This window comes from Neolamprologus multifasciatus, chromosome 13 (assembly GCF_963576455.1).
Source record: "Neolamprologus multifasciatus chromosome 13, fNeoMul1.2, whole genome shotgun sequence".
NCBI lineage: Eukaryota > Metazoa > Chordata > Actinopteri > Cichliformes > Cichlidae > Neolamprologus > Neolamprologus multifasciatus.
In genome coordinates, this window is record NC_140451.1 from 6,484,628 (window position 1) to 6,504,961 (window position 20,334).

At 39.6% G+C, this 20,334-nt stretch overlaps 1 protein-coding gene across 21 annotated transcripts in view; it reads right to left on the minus strand.

The window, feature by feature from the left end:
* The window catches only part of rims1a (regulating synaptic membrane exocytosis 1a), a 119,041-nt gene that overhangs the window by 31,236 nt on the left and 67,471 nt on the right, over nucleotides 1–20,334 (minus strand). For 18 of the 21 annotated variants that reach the window (XM_085182871.1, XM_085182870.1, XM_085182869.1 and 15 more), the window contains 7 exons: nucleotides 18,792–19,063; nucleotides 14,513–15,207; nucleotides 7,280–7,320; nucleotides 5,801–5,914; nucleotides 5,571–5,670; nucleotides 1,133–1,256; nucleotides 226–243 (listed from right to left, as the gene is read on the minus strand). In XM_085182871.1, the coding sequence (XP_085038997.1) occupies nucleotides 226–243; nucleotides 1,133–1,256; nucleotides 5,571–5,670; nucleotides 5,801–5,914; nucleotides 7,280–7,320; nucleotides 14,513–15,207; nucleotides 18,792–19,063 (1,364 nt within the window). The remainder of the gene's footprint in view (nucleotides 1–225; nucleotides 244–1,132; nucleotides 1,257–5,570; nucleotides 5,671–5,800; nucleotides 5,915–7,279; nucleotides 7,321–14,512; nucleotides 15,208–18,791; nucleotides 19,064–20,334) is intronic. The other 3 variants (XM_085182873.1, XM_085182872.1, XM_085182884.1) reach the window with 1 other exon arrangement.

The following is a 20,334-nucleotide window of genomic DNA, read 5'->3' on the forward strand; positions in this document are numbered from 1 at the left end:
CATTTTGCATCCCAACAGGTAAACCTGCAGTTTAATTCAGCACACAGTGCAGCTACTTTCATAAAACCGTATAGTGACATCAATTAGATTTCTCACTTAACAGTATTACAGTTAGTTCCTTTAGGGATGCAAAATGGCACCAGCAAAACCAAAATAGTTTCCATAAGCGTGGCAGAATTAAAAGGTCCTAAAAAAAAAAAAAAAAAAAAAAAAAAGATTACTTACTGATATTTTCTATACACCCTTCGTGAGTGTTTGGAGAGAAATTCATATATTCAACTTTTATTTCCATCAATAAGCAGAAAAGTAAAATTTGAGAGCTGCACCAGTGGGCACTTTACTTTTAAAATAACCCACTGGATTGACCTTATTACACACAACAACAAAACATATTCAAAATACCTGAAACCAGCTTGCACCCTGGTTTGTGTGACGTTTTTGGAATGACAGCTCTTGAACAATAATAGAAAATGAGAGGGTGACACCTCAAAGTCCCTCTCTTTGAATTAAATTTTTCCAAAGCTTTGTTAATGTTAGCAATGTAAGAGTTAGCAAATCTGCTAAATATAAGGCAAAGTTAGTGTACCAGAAAGCATCCAATTCAAAGTATCTCGAGAAAAAGGAACTTTTTTTTGTTTACTGATGACTTTTGATACTAATGATTTGAAATGATACACTTAGAGTTAAAAATAAATTTTACTCAGGGCGTCTACTGCCTTCAGAAGTATGTTCATGACTGTGCTTGTTGGGCTTTGCAATCCATCGACTAAAAACTTCACATGCAGCTTCTCCTGTCTTTAATGGAGCTTACAGACAGTTTTATTTGGTCAATAATAATTCAGCTTTTACCATCCGACAAATAAAAGCAAGTGCTTTTTTAAAGGGGACATATGAGACATGGCAATCTCCCAGTCCAAAACTTGGCAGGTGCAGGCAATGGCTAGTTGTTTTTAATACGTTGAATGCAGCTGTGCATCATAACCTCCTGCTTTGTCTGAGGTCAACTCTGAGTCCAAGTAAATGTTGCCTAATTAAATAAGGGTTTAAATTTACAAATAGGCTAGTACCTGACAAACCAGGTAAAAACATATGACTCTGACAGTATACTGGACATGTTTCATGCCTGACTTACCCAATAGGCCTGGATACCACCAACTCCACTTGAGGGTCAGCTTGAGACTCCAAGATGATGTTGTAAACCTCCTTCATAGTTGCTCCCGGTAACAGCTTCCCGTTCCACTGCAAAACCTCGTCACCTGAAATCAGATGTCCACATTGTCATAACTAGCTCAAAAGCCATGTCAAAGTAATGGCTGTTGACAGGATTAATACAAATAAACTTTTTATTTGAAATTAACAAAACTAAATAAAGTTATCAAAGGACAAAAAAACATGACATATGTCAGTAAATGAGTCAGGAATATTGGCATGTTTGAACGTGTGCTAATGTAGTAAGTGAAACATTGTTTGGGAAAAGAAGAGCACAAAAGTCTGCAGCAATAATAGCTTAGGTGCAAAGTTATTCTTCCCCCTGAGGTAACAAGTGGAGCATGCGTTTATACAGGGGAACACTGGACCTAGGTGTTCCCAATCCATCATCACCCAACCACACCCCACTGGACACCTGCAACACAAAACACAAAGAAAACACAACCTCCCAGCCCACGAGCCAAAAGAGACAGCGTCGTCAACTGGCAATCTGCACCACCACAGCCTACATACTACCTTAACCTTAGCAGCATGATCCCACATAAGAACATCTGTCAATACGTGTGACCATGTCCACTTCCACATTTTTAGATCTCTTGATTAGCATACACTGAACTACAAGTTCAGAGACCACGCACCGTATACCACAAATATATAGCATGTGCCTTCCTCAGACTGGTAAGGGAAGTGACATCTTCCAGTAAAAGTTCCAGCAGAAACTATGGTAATATCCGACCATGCCTAAGAATTACATCAGCTCTTTTTTTTCTTTTGTTCTCTGGCCAGCGCCTTCCCTTGGTACCCCTCGTTGTGGCCACAGCTGACATCGGCCAACAACATGCCCGTTGTAGATTACTAATGGATAGCAAATTCACATTTAGCCAAGTCAGTGTTCAGTCGGACTGCAGACAGACATTTAAATAAGGAACAAATACACAACATATGAATGCCACAAATGTCATTCTATACAACAACATCATCCAGACAGACAGTGTAGCATTCCAGATTTTTAATCAATAGGACCAGTATCACTCGAACAGATAAACTCATAAACTTTGCAGATCAAACTTGGTTAATACAGTCATCCAATCATGGAAGGGGAAATGCAACAGGCTTAGTGATACTGACCTCGCCAAGAGTCTAAACAAAACCTGAGAGTGTTGTCACATAATGGGACAAGAAAACAAGGGAGCTAGAAGCTAGCCAGCTAGAAGATGATGGGTCGATGATGTTGTTTTAAAGTATGAACCTGACTTCTGCATCCAAGTACTTACACTTGTCAGCTGACACCTGGTAAAAGTGCTGCTTAATGGGGAATATCAATAATCATATGAATCATCAAATGAATATGGTGAGTTTGTGAACGTGTCTCAGCAAATAAACGTTTGGAATTTTTCCAGCTCGTTACACAGAAACTCTTTTAGGTGACAAATTATTCACATTTCTGAGAGTTTTGGTGCTTTAAACCAACCACATGCCTAATTCCCAGTACCAACCTTTTCCCTTTCTGTTACTACTAGTGACTGGGTAACCACAAAAGGGTGGTTTCAACAGACAGAGCTGTGTTTTCTTAAGCAACTCTGGTGTAGAAATTAAACAACTCTTTCGTGAGATCTGCTTCACCACTGTGGAAGGACCTGGCCTGAAAGAGGCATCCAACAACAGGCAGCACTTGATCATCAGGACTGAACTGGCACCACTCAGCCTGCTTCGTAAATGAGCTTCATGATTCCTTGCGATGCAGCCAACTTCTATTTTGCCAGCTACCTTCGAATGTATAAACGATGCTGGAAGTCATTCACATAGTCAGTTTAGTTTTTTTGGGACATTGTCATCCTTAACCCTCAACAAACCCTCAACACCATATACAGAACAGGCAAACACCATGTTATTGGGGCTAAAGCCAGTTGTCACTTGTGAAACTTCTCTGGCTGTCAACATGAAGCATTGAAAAACCCTTCACCCAAAATCTGCCTAAGAACAGTGACTTTAGCATCTGATGAAAATGCTCCAACAACCCTGACTTTGACCTGTCCAGGGTGTACCCTTCCTCTCGCCCTAAGACAGCTGGGATAGGCTGACCCTGACCCTAACAAGGATAAGCACAAGAGAATGGATGGACGGGCCCTGACTTTGTGCTGATAGGCTGATGACTGGAAGTGCTGCACCTGAACTTGTTTTAACAACTGGGCAAACTTGGGAGGTAAAAATTTGAAGCCTGATCATTTTTGGATCACTTTAGGGATTTCAAAGATAGAAATAAATTGTCAGCACGCTTTCACTACAGACCTGGTTGTTACCAGTTGTTAAGGATATGCAGCTGGGTGATATGACACATGACAATAAAAAGATATTTTAGCTCCAACTTGGAAGGAAGCAAAAGACCCACAAGTTAAGGAGCATATGCTCAAAAGGTTCTTCTGAAAAGGATATTGGGTATTCTGTCATGAAAATAAAACCATCCGGTGTAAACGGTAAATAAGCACCATCACAGGGAAGTACTTCACATAAGGAACACAAGTGGAGTGTAGCTTGATGTGTTTCAACACAAGGTAAGTTCGTAACCATACTCTCAAAAGAAACAGCTAGTCTAGCAGACACATTTACTTGTTTTTTTTCTTCAGAGCTTAACATATGCCTTCATATGCCCTTTTTCCTGACAGAACGTTTTGAAGTGTTCTTCCAAAACAACAAGACTCAAAAACTCTTAAAGAGATTTTATCTCTGAAGCTGCACAACAAAGGTTGATATTATTCAACAAATCAAGCAAAAACTCCAGGTAGTGCCGCTTATAACCTTTCCTATCATTCCTAAACTCCTCACGATAGGAACCATCTCAAAACAGCTGCTTTCACTAACTTAGTGAGTTGACATTGATGCAAGGAGGTTTAATGACTACATGTGGCTTCCCAGTTACTTGCCATGAGGTGTAAGTTCTAATATATTCCAATATATTCCATAGCCAAGTGACTTGCTCCTAATCACTGCCACACAACTCCCTTCGAGGTTTTACCTCTGAATGCATGCCCAAGGCTGATATTATTTAACACATCACATGGAAACTGCAGGTAGAGCTGCTTATTCTCTTTCCTACCATTTCTAAACTGGTCGCGGCAGCCTCAGAAATGGTAGGAAAGCTAGGTATAGCCAAAAAGGAGCATCCCTTCTAACTGCTTAAACAACACCTAACTAACTCAGGCATAGTCTTCAAATTGAAAATGATAGAACAAGGAAATAACTAGCATCTGGCAACAACCTCACACCCATGAAATGCACCCAAGACAAAAAGTTAAACTGCATTCAACCTGACTCACAACCTAGCAAGAAACACAACCTAAGGAACAGTGCTGCTATGCCTTACAGGAGAAAAACTACAATTTAAATTGTTACACATCAACATGTCAACACTTATGTTTCTTTGGTCAGGCAAAACCATGACTGTTCCAAACAACATAAATTTTTTCAGACCCTTAATCAATCAGGTGGAAGGACAAACCCAAAAACGCCAGCTAATTGGGGAATTACAAAGACCAAGGCCCAACTTGTTAAGACTGGTTCAAAACCCATGATAATTAATGGGACGTTACACCATTAGTCAAGTAAATGAATAGAATTGTTCTTTTTGCAAAACTACATAAAGTAACCAAAGGGGAAAAAATGGTATATGTCAATCAATGAGTCAGTGATAGCATATTTTGTGCTAGCGTGGTGTGCGAAATATTATTTAGGTAGAACAGCTAATTTTGGCTGGTCCCCCAAGGAGTTGCCACAATGGGTAGCTTTGCGTGTTTTTTTTTTTTACACTGGATGCCCTTCCTGACACAACCCACAAAGGGATTTGTGACTAAATCAAACTAGGAAACTTTTGCCTGTTAGCCAAATGTGTAAACCACTACACTAGGAAAGCAAAAAGGTCTGCAGCATATGGAGTTAAGGATCACAGGAACACTGAGCCTGGGTGTTCCCAATCACTGATGACACAACTACACCACACCAAGCACCTGCAACACAAAACAAAAAGATACTAGCTCTTCTAAACATACTAGCGAAAAAGAAAAGACAACCTGCAGCATGCAGCAGCTGAATAGACGAGGTCGTCAGAACGTACAGCGCATCAGAAGTTGTTATGATAAGAACAACTACATTTTCACTTTGTTAGGCCAGATAAGTGTCAGGGTATCAGGCAAAAAAAATATTTTTCTTATATCATCTATTGCAAGACATACAATAAGACTCTCTATGTGGCAAAGCTTATTAAACAATCGTAGTTAGGACATTTCTATGTTTATAAAGACCTTACATTTGACTGATTATTACTTCCCAGCATTTGTGAGAGGCTACTGTGGCATTTTAGTGGATACCTGCTCTCAGATGTCCCACCACATCAGCTAGGCTTCCCTTCTTAACCTTGGTGATGAAGGCTCCTAATCTCCCTGACTCTGTTACTCTGCCTCCCACCACCTGAAGAGAAGCGGACAGCAACAGTTAGTGAGAAATATCTGACAAGTGGACAACACAGGATGGCTCAGTTAGAATTAATAGACAGAAAAATCATTTAAGAAACTGTTTGCATGTCTGTGTGACCTCTGACCTTTAACCCCAGTAAAGCGCCAGCTTCTTTAGGCATGGCAGCAGTTCTCTTGCTGAGGGTGATCCGTCCAATCAGATGGTCTCCCTCCTTGGATGGCTGCCAGGTTACAGGATGCTGCAGCAGGACACAGGAAATGGTAATAAAAAAAGTGACACTCAGACACATTCACAAATATGCACACTCACTGGTATTTACTTCATATATACTTTGACAAAACACTTTGAAAACTATCAATAATTCTAACTGATTACAGAGGTAGCTTTAAAACACATAAGATCTGGCTTTTCAATTCAAATTTTAAGTGCACAAAAGTCTTGTTTCCTAAAAGTTGTTTCTAAGAGAAAAGTGGATACTACTCGTAGAGCTAGGGTCTGAATGGTAAGCTTAACTAAGATAATTACCTCCTAGCTTCAACTCAGTACTTACTGTAAAACTGTGAGACTGAAATCACTTTTTTATTTTCATTTTTAAAAACTTTGATTACCAATTTTTATTCTGGATTCATGTACTACACTGATAAGTGTTTAATGGACAAGGCTTGAAGGCCACTCCAAAACCCAAAACAGGAAGCATGTATATGGAATAAAAAAAATAGGTTTTGCCTTATTTTTGTAACAGGCTGATTTTCTGTCTATACTGTAGCTGTAAAAGATGCAAGCTCTGATAAACCAGGATTTCTTTTGGATTTTTATCTTACTGACTGGACTTCTACTGGCCACAGTACACAGACTGCATTTAGCTCTGCTCTAAGAAGCCTCGATACAGCAGGACTGACTCATTGCAGTGCAGCTATAAAGATAATGAGTGTAACTCTCCCACAGGTACAAGAAGAAATTATACTACACTTAATGTTTTAATAATTTTAGGTACCATAACAAGAGCTGTAAGCCCATATTGGACTATTTAAAACTTCATAAATTATTTATCACTCTCAGTTAGCTGCCACACAGTCCAGATCAGACAGCTGAGCTGAGTGTATTAATTCAAATAATTCAAAGTCAGTATCTGCCTTTGTAATTACAGCATCATTGTTTTGGCATGAATATTTACCAAATATAACATGACCTCTCTAGACTCAGCACACAGTGATTGATTTTGACCAAGTCAATGGTCACCACCACGGTCTTTAACAACATAAACATGCTATCCATGTACTTCACAACAGTAAAGTAACCATAGTCAATAACCATAAGACATCATGTGTTTTACGTTAATAGATTCTTCAGAAAATTTGAAAAAACAAACTTTGTGGTAAGACATACAACCAACGATGCTAAACGAGGACAGGAGGATCAGACTGTAAAGAGACAAACGCTCCATTTGGCACTATTTGGTACTCCAGTACATCCACATAAATGTTTACACACTTGGGACTTTAATTAAAATACAACAATAACACCTGAACAACTTCATGCTGATTCTCAAAACTATCTTTAATGTATGAAAAAATATTAATCAGAAGGAAAAACACTGACTTACATGCCACACAGTGGGGTCATGTGGGTAGCATTCCCAGTCGCCTGCAAGAGAAAAGAGATCAGATCAGCTGGATAGATGTGGAAGTCGCAGAGGAAACAATGACCTCCCTTATATCTCCTTCTTCTTCTTCTTCGCGCGCGCACACACACACACACACACACACACACACACACACACACACACTGTATACACAGCACATACCAGGAGTCCTCACACACACAGCTCAGCCAAATTTGGGGGCTCTTCAGGAGGTACTTGTTTACAATGGGGAGGCTTAAGTTTATTGAAAATTCAAGAGTGGGCTGGAATTAGAAATGTATCACCACGGCAGCAGGTGGCCTAAAAAGTTTTCCACTGAGGCAGCGATGACACCAATGGATGGTTAAGCCTTTTAAAACGCTTTAAATCCATCCAAGACACTTCAGAGATTAGGTGTTATTGATCTCCTCCAGGGGTAATGCAACAATGTAAGGCGAAATACAAGCACAAAAGCGTGTCAATAACAGATATTTTCTCACATTATTTAGGTATCGGGCATAGGTTGAGCCAGTGAAACAAATATAGATATGTGGTAATAAATTATATGTGTTAATAAATATGTTTTGATAACCACTAAATTGATTCGCTTATTAAGTGATAATAATACTAACGATTAGTTTTAAAGCTGCTATACATCATAAAAGTTAATATTGTTAAATTCTAAATCACAAAATAATTTCCAGAAAGTTCTATTGTCTTTTAACATGGAGCATTTATTGACCGTTCTGACAAAATTTAAAAATTAAATATTATTTGCACATTATTTGCACTTTTTCTACATCCAAAAATTTTTGCAATTTATTGCGTAAAAATGTATCGTGCAATTTACTTTTTTTTCTGGGGCATCCAACCGGTCGCAGCAGATGAACCACCCTTGCGTGCACCTGGTTCTGCTGGAGGTTTCTTCCTGTTAAAGGGGAGTTTTTCCTTCCCACTGTCGCCAAAGTGCTTGTTCATAGGGGGTCATACGATTGTTGGTCTGTTCTCTGTTGTCTTTATATGATTGTAGGTCTATGCCTTAGAACATGTTGCTATGATTTGGTGCTGTATAATAAAAACTGAAGTGAACTGATGTAGTCTTAAAAACTCTCAAAAACTGTATGCATCAAACATGATACATGAGACATTGAGGGTTAAATGCAAAGATATCGTTATGAAACTTGAGAAAAATGAGCTAAATAAATGCTAAAATTAAAGCTATTTAAATATTCATTGAAGTGCTTTTCAAAAGTGCAAGAAACTGAGCACAAAAGTAAGAATAAAGTTATTAAAATGAGTAATTAATGGTTAATGTTTTCTTTGTGTCTTTACAATGTAAATTGCAGAATCATTTAAAACTGAAATGTTATTTCAAATTAATAAGCACAGACTTTAAAGGTCATTTTTTGTAAATAAATTTATAAATCTTCCAAAACAAACCTAAGGCATCAACAGGTTTTAGAAAAATAACCGATGTAGCTTTATGCCCAAAAAAATCTATATGTTTTGTTGAAGAGATATCAGCTGAAATCAAACTAGGCTCTGCCATACTTTTATCTATACCACAAGTAGACGTAGCACGTCACTGTCACCTTTGTTTACGCAGGCAAGTCATTTACATATTCAGATTTACAGTGGTAGCTTCCTAAGGCAAAGCCTCTTTAAGAAAAGGGCTAAAATAAATATCAGGAAAGGCAGCTGGGTTTTTCTTATACTTTGTGGATAATAATTACAAAAGTAACTTTGAACCAAAAATCAGCGAGTGAGTAGGTTAAAAAAGGAATTTTATAGCACTTTTCACAGATAAAAAGCCATAAAGTGCTTCACAATAAAACACAAGAAATAAAAGCATAACATATCATAACAATTTAAATCTGTATAAACATGGGCTCAGCCGCTTTGTGATGGAGTTAATGGAGGCTATACAACGTAAAGACAGTGGAAGAGAATTCCACAACCTCGGTGCCACTGCCTGAAATGCCCAATCTCCTTTTCTATTAATTAATTATTAATTTATTCCTAAGACTGTGTTTAGCTCTAGCTCGTGACGTAGACCAAAATCCAAAGCCTGTACACACGGGCTGCAGGGCAGTGCTGCACTGTGCGCAGGACCTCGACGACACTGTTATGACACAGAGTAAAACAGAGCTGAGCATTCCTAGGAGCCGGGGAAGCTATGAGGTTAATGGCTTGGGACAACTTATAGTGATATTATGTAATCTTAAAGCAAATGCTCAACCCAGTTCTTAGTTTCATAATTTGAGCGTGAACATAGATTCATGCAGTGGGTGAGCCACATGGCTGCGAGTGTGCATTGTTTTTGTGTTTCGGCACTTTTAATGGCAACAACGAAAGAGAAAACTCCACTACCGGCTCAGGACACGGTTTTGAACACAACTTGGAATGGGACATTAACAACAAATAATATTTTTCACGTTTCCTAAAACAGAGACAGTGTGAAATAAGCCCTTTAAAAATAAACCTTTACGATCCTAATAATAGAATTTTTACAGAAACCCATCAATGTTTCATGGCCTACAAGGAGCCTTTGTGGAGGGTGAATCCACACATAAGGTTTGTCCATGAAATTAACAGGCAAGTAGTCTGAGTTACCGTGTGTTAATTTTATGACATTTCTGGTGATTTTACTTTGACTGTGGCTAAAAATTCTTTGCTTATGCAGGAAGAGCCTTGGCCACATGGCCTAAATAAAATGTATTCTTTATAAAGAAGAACCTGCACTTTGACCAAAACCACGGGAACCGAATTTATCCAGTCACAGCTCAACAAGACTTTGGCATTTTGTTTTTACAGTGTTCTTAAAACCAAACAAAGAGGAGCAAAAGCATTTGGAAGCTGCAAGTGTTACGATGCACGGCTAACTAGCTTACTATCTCTAATAGAGCATGAATTGGTCCAGGATCAGTATTACAACTCAGCAATTACATTTTCTGAGCATTCATCTAGCAGGAGTCAAGAAGTTAGCCAATTCTTTTTAACTATCACTAGCAAACCAACATGAGTACCCTAAATTTGCCTAAAACAGCAAACCTAACTTAATAACATATTTATTATGTTGCATAAATTAATAAAGAAAACACTTGCAATGCTTACCATTTATTCCAGAAGAAGTTTTACATAACCACAGACGTTTTTTATTGCGATGCTATAACATCACAACAACGTGATTGGTCAGTTGTAATGCTGATCATGGACAAACATTATTACGAAAATACAAGAACAACACCAACACAGGGATACAGATACACCCTCTAGTAGTACTGTAAGTTATAATTACTTTTTACATTTATCCATAGTAAGGATTAGAGATTGCCTTGCTTTTGAAGAGAGACCCAGATGGCCACTTGAGGACTCGAAACAATAAGTTCAGTTGGAGCAGCCTCTCTCTGTCTCTCGCTAGCAAAGTTGACCCAGACAACAAAGTAAAGCTAGTTTTCGGCTATGAGCCCGACACAGAATCCGATGTATTAGTCAGAAGTCCCTTTACTACGGTTCAGAGCTGCGGACCTGTTTTATATACGCGTGGAATAGTTTCCTATATGAGATCGCTGCAAAAAGTGCAGCTTTACCTAATGTCCACCCGACTGTTACTCATTTTATATTAAGATTTAAAAATCTAGTTGGTATTGGTATGGCGAGTAACCTTAATAGTAATAAATCACACAGAAATGGTACATTCATGTAGTTGTAAAAAGCATGACAATATATTAAGTAGTCCAAAGTATTCAGAATACGTTACTCTAACGTATTCTGAATACATAACATGGAAATACCCTACACTGTACGAGTACCATCTATTGTTTATGACTGTTTATGTCAAGTAACAACTACTTGACATTACTTACCCTATCACTCAAAAGTCAGTAAAAATCAAACAAGTACCAATGTTGTGCATTTATCAGTACCTGTTAAAGGTTATTAAACACAGAAAGATAAAAGAAATTCTCTTACATTTAACAATATGTAGTAATTTAAACTAATCTGTGATCATGTGGTTAAAAATTCTTTTTTTTAACTTCTGGCTGCCTCGGAACTGAAGCTAATTTTAGCTCTACACTTCAGTAACTCCATTTAACTTTAACGACAAAGAGACAAAACTCCTTTTAATTTTGTAGCCCTAAAAGGCTACTGTTTAAACAGATTACCTTTTCAAAAACACAAATACGTATCTATGCTAAACAGGTTATGCTAGAACATGACTTTACTTGTTTATCTTAGCCTACATCTTACACACGGCTAGCTAGCTCTACAGCAAAGGGGCTGTTTGTTTATTTCTGTCTGGTGCCTGGTACAAGGAGACTACATGCAGACATTGAGTACATAAAGGACCTTTTCACAAGGTTCACGTTTATAAGAAGACTAGTGGAACACCAGCACACAGAAAAACTATTAGTTAGCTTTTAACTGTAGCTGATAAAACCTGTCAGCATCAGTTATTTTATCTGGCAAACTCAACTATAATCAATAAGTCTGCCTTTATTCTCTATATCTCTATAAAATCCAAGTAAAACCAATTAATCTAAAATGCAATAAATTAAATACTGCCTGACAGAATTCTCAAGTGTTTGTATCATGTTTCCCTTTCTTCCATTGAGAGTGTGAGTTGGTAGCGCATGTTTGTATGTAGGACAATACTTGCACAGATCTACTGTGCCCCGAATTTACAATGATTTACATGCCTGGATGCTCCTTAGCTGCCAGCAACCACATCTTGGCGCTGACCTGGTCTCAGTCTCGAGCTAAAAAAGGAAGCAGCGAATTGCTGCCACACCAATGTGTTTAAAACCTGGCCTGACAGCACACTCTCATCCTAAACCTCCACATGATGAATGTCACAGCGGCTGCTGTGGGTCCAGGCTGGCGCTCCACCCTTTGCTCCACACTTTTGTTGGTTTCCAGTGAAAATAAAATTTAATGTAGCATGAGAATACAATCAGTGTGATTGTTGGGTTCTGTTAATTATTATTAGATGAGATGAGGAAAAGAGAGGTGAACTCTAAGAGTCATGAGTGATCTTTAAAGGCCCAAAAACCTTTTTAGAAAATCCATGTATCCTTACGTTATCACTTAGCTGAATGACATTACTTAAGCTTGCTGTTACAGCACATGTCTCAAAGGGTCAAACTGCTATCTAACTGCTATTTATGACTAGCTACTAACTACCTAAGAACCCAACTCTCATCACCAGCTACGATCCTCTGGACTAAAATTCAGGTAAGTTTGTGAGAGGAGTTTGCTCTCTACGCAAATTTCTTGATCCATTTTGAAATGACAGGGTCCACAGTGTGTGGCAAGAATGGGACTCCCAGGAAGTGATAGAAAAACAGCAGCTCTGAAATATGAGACTGGTCATATTTAACTCAAGCAATGCTTTTGTAGCACTGGTTACAAGCTGCTAAACAGTGAAAAATATGACTTCCTTCCAGCTGTGTATATTTATTTATGGCTTGTATTATTTTTAACACAGTCGGATACATAGCAGCCAGTCTAAATGCCTTGGAATGGTTAGTAGTGAAGTGACATAACCCAGCTTGGACATGACAAGGTTAGAGTGTAAACAGTTGTGTGTGCTCAGGCTTGGGGACATAGTTGGCTATGCAAAGCCACAGAAGCTCAAGCCTGGGATTAACTGGGGTCAAACTGCCCCATCACAAACACACTACACGCACACACGTACATGTGTGCTCAGTGTGGGATTGTCCTCCCTCAGGGCCAAGCTGAAAACAATACAACATGACACACAGGAAAATGTTCAGATACACACACTTGTTAACGTGCATGGCAGTTTATTGGGTAGCTGCTCATTTTGACAACCCGGACTGCCGGCTACAGCCTGCTGCATGCAAGAATATCGCAGGACGTGCTACGTTTCTGCAGGCGCAGCCAGACCACGCCTCTCAAATGTTGCCTTTGCAAAGCTTGTTCTCAAGCCGTTTGGTGTGTAACACTTGAGGTTTTAGCGCTTCACTAAGCATTATAAAAAAAACCTGATAAACGAGCAGTGCTTCTCCAAATCAGGAGGTTACATCAGAGTCACCTCACCTGTGATCAGTGAGCACACGGTGTTAAAGAAGCGAAACGTTTGTAGACTCGCAGACTGACACAGTGCAAGTTAGGATCACAGATGGAAGCCGAACAACTGTCTGCACTTCTTAAATTCATTTCCCATAATATACTGGTCAGATGGGAGCGTTCAAACATACAATGAAATGCATGATGTGAAATAAATTCTGTTAGTAAGGTGGGGGTTTTTATGTGCCTAATGCTAAAGACCCACACAGTCTAGTGGGTGCCCTGGAGACTGGAATATAATAAAAAATAATATAACATTAACACATTGTCCTCCAGGGATCCCACTCTGGGTTGTCCATCGGGATCTAGTTTGTTTTTTTTATTAAGTAATTGCTTCACATGTTACTTAGTATAGCTACAGTCCAGCAGTAAACTCTTTACAAGTGAGAAAGCACTAAATGAGGGTTTATGTTCATTCCAAATATTCTAACCGATGGTAATCCAAAATCAGTGGATGAATGTGAGCTAAGAAAGTAAAAGAATATAGGAATAAGAATAAGTTGTAATCTTTATGTGGTAGTCTTTAGAGGTCTTTATGGACTTTCCAGCTGATTTTATGTATGCAAAACATAATAATAACAGCAGGCTAATAAAATACATGCGCTAGCTCAAAGCTTTTGTATTAAAGGAAAAATCACCGGTCCTTAAGTTGGCAGGCCGTGAGGCTTATAATACACACTTTTATTGTGAAAGGCAATTTTTAAAAAGCTGGATTTTTTTAAATAATTGAAAATGAATGATCATTTTATTTTATTTATTTGATCTTAACTTACATCTTACTTACTAAAATGTTTTATTATTTTGCATGACTATAAATTTCCATCCTTTATATCATATTGTCTTCCTGGTTGATGATAGTTCACAGCAAAAAAACACATTAAAACAGAGATTTTGGTTTTAAAATCTAAATCAAAAATGTTGTAGCTTGAAGAACAAGGCTAATGTACCGCTCTGACTTAAGATGCCATAAACAAAGGGTAGGGTGGATCATTTCCTCATCTTCTGTCAAAATAAATATCTCGTGTAATTGAATGGACGGATAAACAAACAAATGACTAGACAGATATCAATATACGCCACAGTTTCTTCATGAACAGAAGGTAATGATGGATATTCTCTCACCTCTCTCGCTGACACTTTCAATCTCGGCATCCTCACAGCTGCTGTACTCAGGCGTGGTCCCGCCCTCCTCCTCCGAACTACTGACGCTCGTTTGTCTCTTCCCTCCGGCCCCCTGCCCTCGTTTTGACTTGTAGGGCCGCGGCGGTGGCGGACGCAGAGATTCCGATTGATCAGAGCTTAGCGAATCGTTGCGCAGCATGCTCTCAGCTTTGTCCCGTTTGGTCCGTTTCACTGAGGGTCCCTGGCCCGGGGCTGAGCCAGGACCTGAATCGGGAGGTTCTCTGAGTTCAGGGGGAGGGGCTTGCTGTGAAAGAGCATGTTCATGCAGCCCGCCTACCCCACCCGCCGTCCTCTGTCCAGGTCGGGCACCGTCCCCGACCTCACCTCCCCCTGCGCCTGTGCCTCGACCCTGCCCGGGCACAGGATGGCCCCTGCCCCCAGGAGGGACGGGCCCTGCTTGTCGAGGGGGCGCACCGGTGTGGTCCATGTGATGGTAATCCCCCTCTTCTGTCCGTCTTACTCCAACACCTCCCACAGGATCGTGCTCCAGAGAACGTCCCTTTGTCAGGCGCCGACTTTCCCTGCGTTCCCTAGACTCCCCCCTGAGGTCCCGGTCCATGGAGACTTGGGTCTTCAGCCTGGGCTGGCCTTGCCGCCGCTCTCCCCGACCAGCTCCTCCACCCCGTCCATTCCTCCTGAGGAGGGAAAGTATACAGATGAGGGGTGATGTCAGACAAGATACTGGTTTGGTTAGAGAACTGTTCCGCAGGAAGCTTACAACGACAACGTGTAAGTGACAATGTTACACAGGTTAATGCAAACTGAATCATCTCATTGTTTTAGCCTTCACTGCCAATAATAATTAACCTGTAAATCAGTATCTGTCACTCAGGGTGTCACAGGGCATTACATCATCACTTAACAAGTCGACGATAGGGTGTTTTGTCAGACAATGTGAAATTCTGAAGTTTTCTGTTCCCATTGAGTTAACAATAAATCATCACATGTGCGCGTAAGAAGGCTCTTCAATGAGTAGTTATACGATTCATTTGGCGGAAAGTGAGTCACAAACCGAGCATCACAGACAGCTGTGACGGCACGAGGAGGGTGGAAGACTTTGGTTAATGTATGTGGCTGCTTTTAGCTTCTGCTTATACAATGTATCCACTTAAGCCATGTGTGACAAATGCCACTGGTGTGATTTGCATCTGTTACCATTTCATTGTTAACATTAGTGTCCACTAATAGAATGTCACAAGTGAAAACTCCTTCTACTATTAAGTGTGCTGGAAGTAGCCTCATTCTTCCATTACAATGAATGGCATAGGAAACAATGCTAAGAGGCATAATCCATCATTGTATAATGGAAGCAAATGAGGAATGTGGGAGATGGTGCTCAATAACACAAGCATTAGGACTGCTTTCAAAGACAACACAAGATAAAATGGGCACTTTTTAACAATTTTACACATTTCACTTGCTCTTGAGGAGGTTTATGAAGTTTAATTATCTGGTGAATCCAGGAATTGATGGCTACCAGTACATTGTGGTTCTTTTGAAAAACGTGGCTCTTGAAGAGGAGCATCTCAAGAAAAGCAGTATTAATCAGTGAACCCCACAAATCCCAAATTATGGAACTAGCAGAGGTCAGAACGAATAGAGTAAAAAAATCAAGATATCTTTGGCTCTGTCTTTTAAAAATGTATTGTATGTATGTATTGCTAGTTCTTCAGCTATACATAAAGGGAGTGCTGAAATGCTATTAGTGCAATAAATACAAAGCAAATATTTGGACATCGAATAACCATTGGCTGGCCGTCCTTTCCACACATCTGATGTGGGATTTATGGTTGTGTGATGATGTCTGTTTGCAGACATGCGCTTATGTGCAGTGCTCTTGGAAGCCCGGAGTGTGATAGTGATGACAATATAAATAGGTCAGAGACTGACTGGTGGAGAACGGAAAAGGATCAACAGCAGAGTTCACCATGAAGAAGAAGAAAACAAATGAAAAAGTTATAAGAAATATAGAGAATGACTGCCATGGACACTTTAGATAATTCTTCTATGCATAATATGACTCCCGTCTTCTCCACTCCACTCTGCCCCCTAGTGACAACTCTAAGATCTAGTTGAGGCTCTGCAAAGCTCCATGAAGGAGTAATACGTTATGTAACATTAACACGTCTCTGCTAAATTTCAGACAGGTACACACATGTAGCTATATGAACATGTTATTTTTAAATAGATTTTTTTTCAGTACAAGTATCTGATCACGTGTCTTCTTAACCAAAGAGGCTGTAAATCAATTTGCTTTTATATTTTTTAAAGAAAACAAAAATACATGTTTTTGCTGTTTATTGCAATGATATGAGAAATATTCCTGGTGTTAGAGGAGGATTTGAGTGGACCCACTGCTGTTCATGTAAACAATATCAACATCTGTCTTTTTACAGTGTAGTTTTTATTGTTCTGTCAGCACCAGCTCTGGATTGGGAGATGACGTCCCAGTAAATATTGTCAGTAAACATTGGGAAAGGATATACACCAACAGTATATTTTTACTTGCTTTACGTGTTTGTTTGTTTTTCTTTTTTTATTATTCCTCAAAACAACCTAATGCAGCGATGTTAGTGGTCATTGTCTTTGGAAGTGATACGATCTGAAAGAGAGTACCATCACTCCAGAGTAACTCCAGCGTGTGCAGCACCTTCTCACTTTTCAAATTAAGGTAGATCCCTCCATTACTGAGTCACAGTATCAAAGGGTGACAAATTAAGGGTGAATCATATGCTGTTGCCTTCACAGTACTCAGGCCTCAGATGGATTGATCACATTCTGCGTGGGAGTTTTTTGAGTATTGAGCTCTTGTCACCTCATTATGTAAATGTAGCAGCAATTTTACACATTGATCTTCATCTCTGCATCTGCATGCTACCATAAAATCCACAGGGTACCTGCACAGATATTAAATGCACATGTTGCTGCAAACACAGGAAATGTATAAAATTGAGGCCAGAGGTGCACATAGACTCATCATGGGCATGGACACTTAATGGGAATATTGGACTTTTAATTATGTTTAATTAACTGTTCTTTTTCAGGGGTAGAAAAAAAACGTACAGCATACATCCTTAATTACTTTATAAAACAAGAACTGGGTGCACATTTTTTTTATTATTATTATTATTATTATTATTATTATTATTATTAATATTAATATTATTATTATTATTTTCTCTAATCCACAAAAGATCTAAATTATACACACAGTCTCAATTACATGATTCATGCATAAAAAATTATTGATTACAACTGGCAGTTTCTCTTTCCAGCATAACGAGTATTTGTTTTGGTATTTGAAGTATTTGGACTGACCAATACACAAATGGAAAGTGTGCTGCCACATGAACAAGTCAAATGCCTGAAAAGTTTTATGGTCAGACAAATTCAAGCTACTAACCACAATGACAAGAGGTATGTTTGGAGGAGTAAAAGCTAGCCTTTCAGAGCTAAAAAAAAAAACTGTACCAGCAGCCAAGCATGCTGATGGTAGTGTTGTGCTCTGGGCTAGCAATAGTAGTACACTGTAAAAGTTAATAATGGGATAATGAAGAAGAAGAACTACCTCCAAATTCTTCAACTTCCCCACAGATCAACAGCTGGATGGTTGAAACACAATTGGGTGTTCCAACAGGACAATGATCCCAAACACACATCAAAAGTGGTTTTGTAATGGTTAAACAGGGTCATATTAAGCGTGTGGAATTCCCAACACCCCAATCTGAATGTGGATTACATTTCAATGCTGGGTTCATCCCAGGAAACCAACCAATTTGAGTAAAAAATATCAATTCTGCCAAGATGAGTGGTCAAATATGCAGCTAGAATGAAGTCAGAAGCTTATTGATGGCTACCAAAAGTATGTGGTTGAGGGACAACATGCATATAATTAAACCTGTAAGTCTACTTTGACCCCATGTGGATTTGAGAAAATCCAAAATAAATGCAAACTTGTGCAGCCAATTCTTATTTTTTAAAGAGATTAAATCAATCATTTCACCTTGGAAAAATAACTTGTGACCACAACAGCATTTAAAATAAAAACTTTGTCAGCAAATTACTCTCCTTTATATTTTAACATTGAACATTTCACACTTTTTCAGTGATGTTCGTCGCACCCATGAGGTAAAAGAATAAAATATGTCTTTTGTTTGCCCATGTCTGCATATGCATTTTGCCACAGAAACACGGATTCTACTTTATAGCTCCGCCTTACGTGTCTCGTGGTGGTTCACTGAGCGACCGAGCATCAGTGACAGGCGCGGTCCCAGGTGCGCTCGGTCGGTTGGGGTCGTAGATTGCAGTGGTGGACCCCGGTGGTGCTTGGGAGCGAGATCTGAGCTTCTTGTCCCCGGGAGCTTGGCACACTGACGGCTCGCTGACGGCTGAACCGAGGCCAGCGGGCTTCCCGGGGGGCCCGGTGAACCACTCCCCTGGCTTGGTCAGAATCTCCTGCTGCTTTCGGCAGTTATTGCACACCCAGATCACCTAAGATAGAAGGAGCACGGGTGGGGATTACAATAACAGCCATACGACACATGCATCTTTATCAGCTAATCTGCCAACAAGCTGTCATCACAGAGGTTCTGCACAAACAGATCAGATAATATATGACATATACTTGCATAACACGACAGTGAAGTAGTGGTGAGGAGCTGAACACTTTTCACATTAGTATCACAATAAGGTGTCGAAGAGAAAGGAAATATTCTTTACTGCAGTTAGTAGAAATCATCTCAGCCAAGTATTTTGCCAAGCACTAATCTGAGGCACGGCTGTGACTGTCAAACAGGAAATGGAACAATGCACTTCCTAAAGAGCTGCTCTGCTGCCCAGAAAAAGGTTTTTATGGAAGCCTTTTAAGATCAACATCAAGGCAGTTATAGCAGGGAGCAGCTTTGCTTCCACTGTGGGCCGCTCTTGGCCTCCAAATGAGGAACACAAAGCCAACTGGATAATGAAAGGACACTCAAGTCGCTGCCAAACTGATATCTCCCGTCTTCTTTCCTTCTATTTGTCCCATCACACATATGCACACTGACTATACATTGGCTGTGCTGATGCACTACGGCAAAGAGTGAGTCCAAACGCAGACACGTGACACATGCATCAGACCCACACAGCTGAGTGAATTGCATAACCACTTCGGGATGTAGTGATTACTTGATGTTAACCCTTTTTGACAGTGACAGCTAATTCAGTTTCAAGCGACCAACAGACTTTGTACCACGTACAGTATGTGGCACACTCAGACTTGGCTCCAAACAAAGCATCAAAGAAGCCTTTGACGCCAGTTTCCACTACTCAGCTGCTGTTAGATACTGCATTCATTCTATGAACAGACTGTAATCACTACGTTAAAGAAATGGCATCAAGTATAAAATGATACTGTTCCCCTCTCCGGTCCTCTTGTGCTGTGCAGCTAATGCCCTAAACCTGCATTTCTTTCTAATGGCCATCAGGCGGCGACTCTGGTTTCAAAAAGAAGCATGACTAGAAGCTTTCAGCTACCTTGGACTGTAACCTCAGTAAACACCTTATGGTCTTGCTCTAGTTTAAAGTCTTGTTGAGGACAACATAATGTTCATTTTGTGCACCGTGGTCCCCATTAAAGCTGAAAAGCTTTAGGACAGACCTACTGAGGCCTACTGAGTGACTGACTAGTCACTTCTATAGACTGTATATTAAAGATGGTTGCAACCCACCACCATGCTAGCGTTTCCTATTTATCATGTTTTTGACTATATATGCTGGGTTTA